The 2730-nt window shown below is 55.4% G+C and overlaps 1 protein-coding gene and 1 long non-coding RNA gene across 2 annotated transcripts in view; one reads left to right on the top strand and one right to left on the bottom strand.

Annotated features, from left to right (window-relative positions):
- Positions 1–1226, bottom strand: part of LOC119285673 — a 5137-nt gene extending 3911 nt beyond the window's left edge. Inside the window, exon 1 of the long non-coding RNA XR_005139644.1 lies at positions 1038–1226. This is a non-coding gene — a long non-coding RNA (uncharacterized LOC119285673). The remainder of the gene's footprint in view (positions 1–1037) is intronic.
- Positions 1227–1618: 392 nt separating this feature from the next.
- LOC119285672 (divinyl chlorophyllide a 8-vinyl-reductase, chloroplastic-like) overlaps positions 1619–2730 on the top strand; it is a 7191-nt gene continuing 6079 nt past the window's right edge. Inside the window, exon 1 of the mRNA XM_037565010.1 lies at positions 1619–2237. Coding sequence (XP_037420907.1) covers positions 1671–2237 — 567 coding nt within the window. The 5' untranslated portion in view covers positions 1619–1670. The remainder of the gene's footprint in view (positions 2238–2730) is intronic.

Genomic DNA, 2730 nt, shown 5'->3' with positions numbered 1-2730 from the left:
CATTAAAGAAGTCCTTATGAACTAACTCAAACATTTCATCTTGTAGGTACCTTCATGGCACGAGATGGACAACTTTAATCCACCCTTTATTCCAAATTGTCTTGCTGATTCATGCTAAGCAACTATGAAAACTTCTGAATGACCTATTTTTTATTTCTTATTTCTATTTGATGTGTATCTTTATTTCAGAAATCTAGATCATGAATGTGGATGGAAGCAAATCACTTAAATTGCAAAATAGAAAATGCATTATACAAAGTATACATGTTGCTTTGTACGACTAACAAGAGCCAAAATAGATGGGTGCAACAATGCCCGCCATGAATGATTAGTTACTGGTAGAAGCAACTTGGTTGTGAATCTAGCAACTACTCACTGTTTTGTAGCCAACTAAAAATGACCAAACACAAAAATCCTCTTCATCACAAACTAGTACTATGGGAAGACATATTCCTCTTCGTCACAACCAACCACACATTCATCTTAAGCACAGAGCTTGCCATCAAAAAGCATAAAACAGTGCTCCTAGATTCAATCAACCACGAAAAATCATCTTCCAAAAACAGTGCTACTGGATGTTGAAAAAAAAGGCAACTACTGCCCTATTTCGTTGCAACTGCGGAGGCGAATAAGTTCCATTGCCCCTCCCCTCTTGCAAATTTGATGAAAAAAGCAACTGCCATCGTATTGCTATACCACTGCCTCATGCGATTCAAGCAACTCCAAACAATTGAAACCACCCTGGTCGCGAGGGATTCGTTTAGAACGCATCATCACAAAACCTCCCTCCTTACCCTCCCCCTCCACCCCTTCAATTCAACTTATACCCCTGTCGTACCCCAAATCCAAACTATATATCCGCTCGACACACCCCGCCATGGCAACGCTGTGCCCGCGGACGCCATGGACAATCTCCGTGCTCGCCGACCTTCGCGCGACGGTGACACACCCTCGCCCTGCCCCGTCACCCAAACCCTAACCTTGCTGTGCCAAACCAAATCTGGAGTGCAACCGCGTGAAGAGGTGCCAGGATTTACCTTCGCCTATAGCCGACGACTCGCCGCGCCCATGGACGGACCCCCGCACCGGCGAATCCTGGCTGAATCCACAACCTAGCCCCCGCCCCGCGTCATTGCGAGAGAAAAATGGGAGAGGGAGCAGCGCCCGTACGGTTTGAAAATGGGGGAGCGAGGAACGGGAGTTCAAACAAATCGTGTGGGGCACTACGTGTGGTTTCCCCTAAAAATTAAGAGTACGGGTCGCACCACTGCACCGCGCGCCTCGATCTCCCCCTTGTTGCCACCTGTGTCGGGACGACACGCACGGTCCGTCATGATCGGTCGTGATCTGCGCGATCCGATGGCTATGATGCGTGCGCTCGGAAGAGCCGATTGGTGCAGCTGCACTAATGACTACTCCCTCCATAAAAAAATATAACAGCAGTTAGATCACCAAAATAGTGATCTAAACACTTTTATAGTATTAGTTTAGAGAGGGAGTATTTGGGATTAAGCAAACTAATCTCACTGCGCACGTTCGCTGGTAAAAAAACAAAAATAACCCGAAGCGACGAAATTATTCACACGCCCGGATTGCCTCCCCGCCACCACCACAAACGCTGGCCGGCTTCCCCACACTTGATAGTCGATACCGCATTTCGGTCGAGCACGATGGCCGCCCTTCTCCTCTCCTCTCGCCTCCCCACCAGCACGGCCACCGCCTCCATCGCAGCTCCCCGCCCCACACCGTGCTCCCTCTCCTGTCCCCTCACAGCCGCCAAGGCTTGCCGCCGCGGGGGCTGTATCCTCGCCTCCTCCGCGACGTCACCACCGAGGGCCTCCCCGGCCGCGGCCCAGCCTTTCCGTTCCCTGCCCCCCTCCGAGACCACCATCGTCGTCACGGGCGCCATGGGCTACATCGGCCGCTTTGTCGTCCGCGAGCTGCTCCGCCGCGGCCACCCCGTCGTCGCCGTCACCCGGCCCCGCAGCGGCATCCGCGGCAAAAACTCCCGTGAGGAGGTTGTCTCCGACCTCGCCCCCGCCCGCGTCGTCTTCTCCGATGTCACCGACCCAGGCGCCCTCCTCGCAGACCTCTCGGGATATTGTCCCATACACGCCGTGGTCTGCTGCCTCGCCAGCGGCGGCGGCGGGGTGCAGGACTCGTGGCGCGTGGACTACCGCGCCACGCTCCACACCCTCCAGGCCGCGCGCAGCCTCGGCGCCGCCCACTTCGTCTTCCTCTCTGTTAGACTATGTATAACTTCTGTACCTATGTACGTATTGTAACACAACCATTATATATAATGAGATAAGCCACCCCAAGAGGGTTGTGCTGGTTCCCAAAACTTATTGTCTTACATGGTATCACGCTAGGTTACGATCGCTTCCGCTTCTAAACCCTAATACCCGCACCGCCGCCGCAGCCGCCGCCGCCTTCACCGCCGCCGCCGCGCCACCGATCGCGCCGCCGCCATGTCGAGCGCCGCCACCACCGGTTCCACTGCTGTGGGCTTCCTCCCGGCCTCTCTTGCGGCTCTGCTCAACCTCCCGCTCGATGCCGTCTCCGTTTCGGCTCCGATCGGGACAAGGAGCATCGGCTCCGTCTTCTCCACGCCGCCGGCGCCCTCGCTCGGGCGTGACCTCGTGGTCCACACCGCGGCGTCGCCGTCCGCTGCGGATTCCGCAGGCGTCGTCCCGCCGCTCCTGCGGCGAGCGGATCACACCGCCCCGC

This window comes from Triticum dicoccoides, chromosome 4A (assembly GCF_002162155.2).
Source record: "Triticum dicoccoides isolate Atlit2015 ecotype Zavitan chromosome 4A, WEW_v2.0, whole genome shotgun sequence".
Taxonomy (NCBI): domain Eukaryota; kingdom Viridiplantae; phylum Streptophyta; class Magnoliopsida; order Poales; family Poaceae; genus Triticum; species Triticum dicoccoides.
Note: the sequence above shows the minus strand (reverse complement) of the source record. Positions and strands in the feature narration are given on the sequence as shown.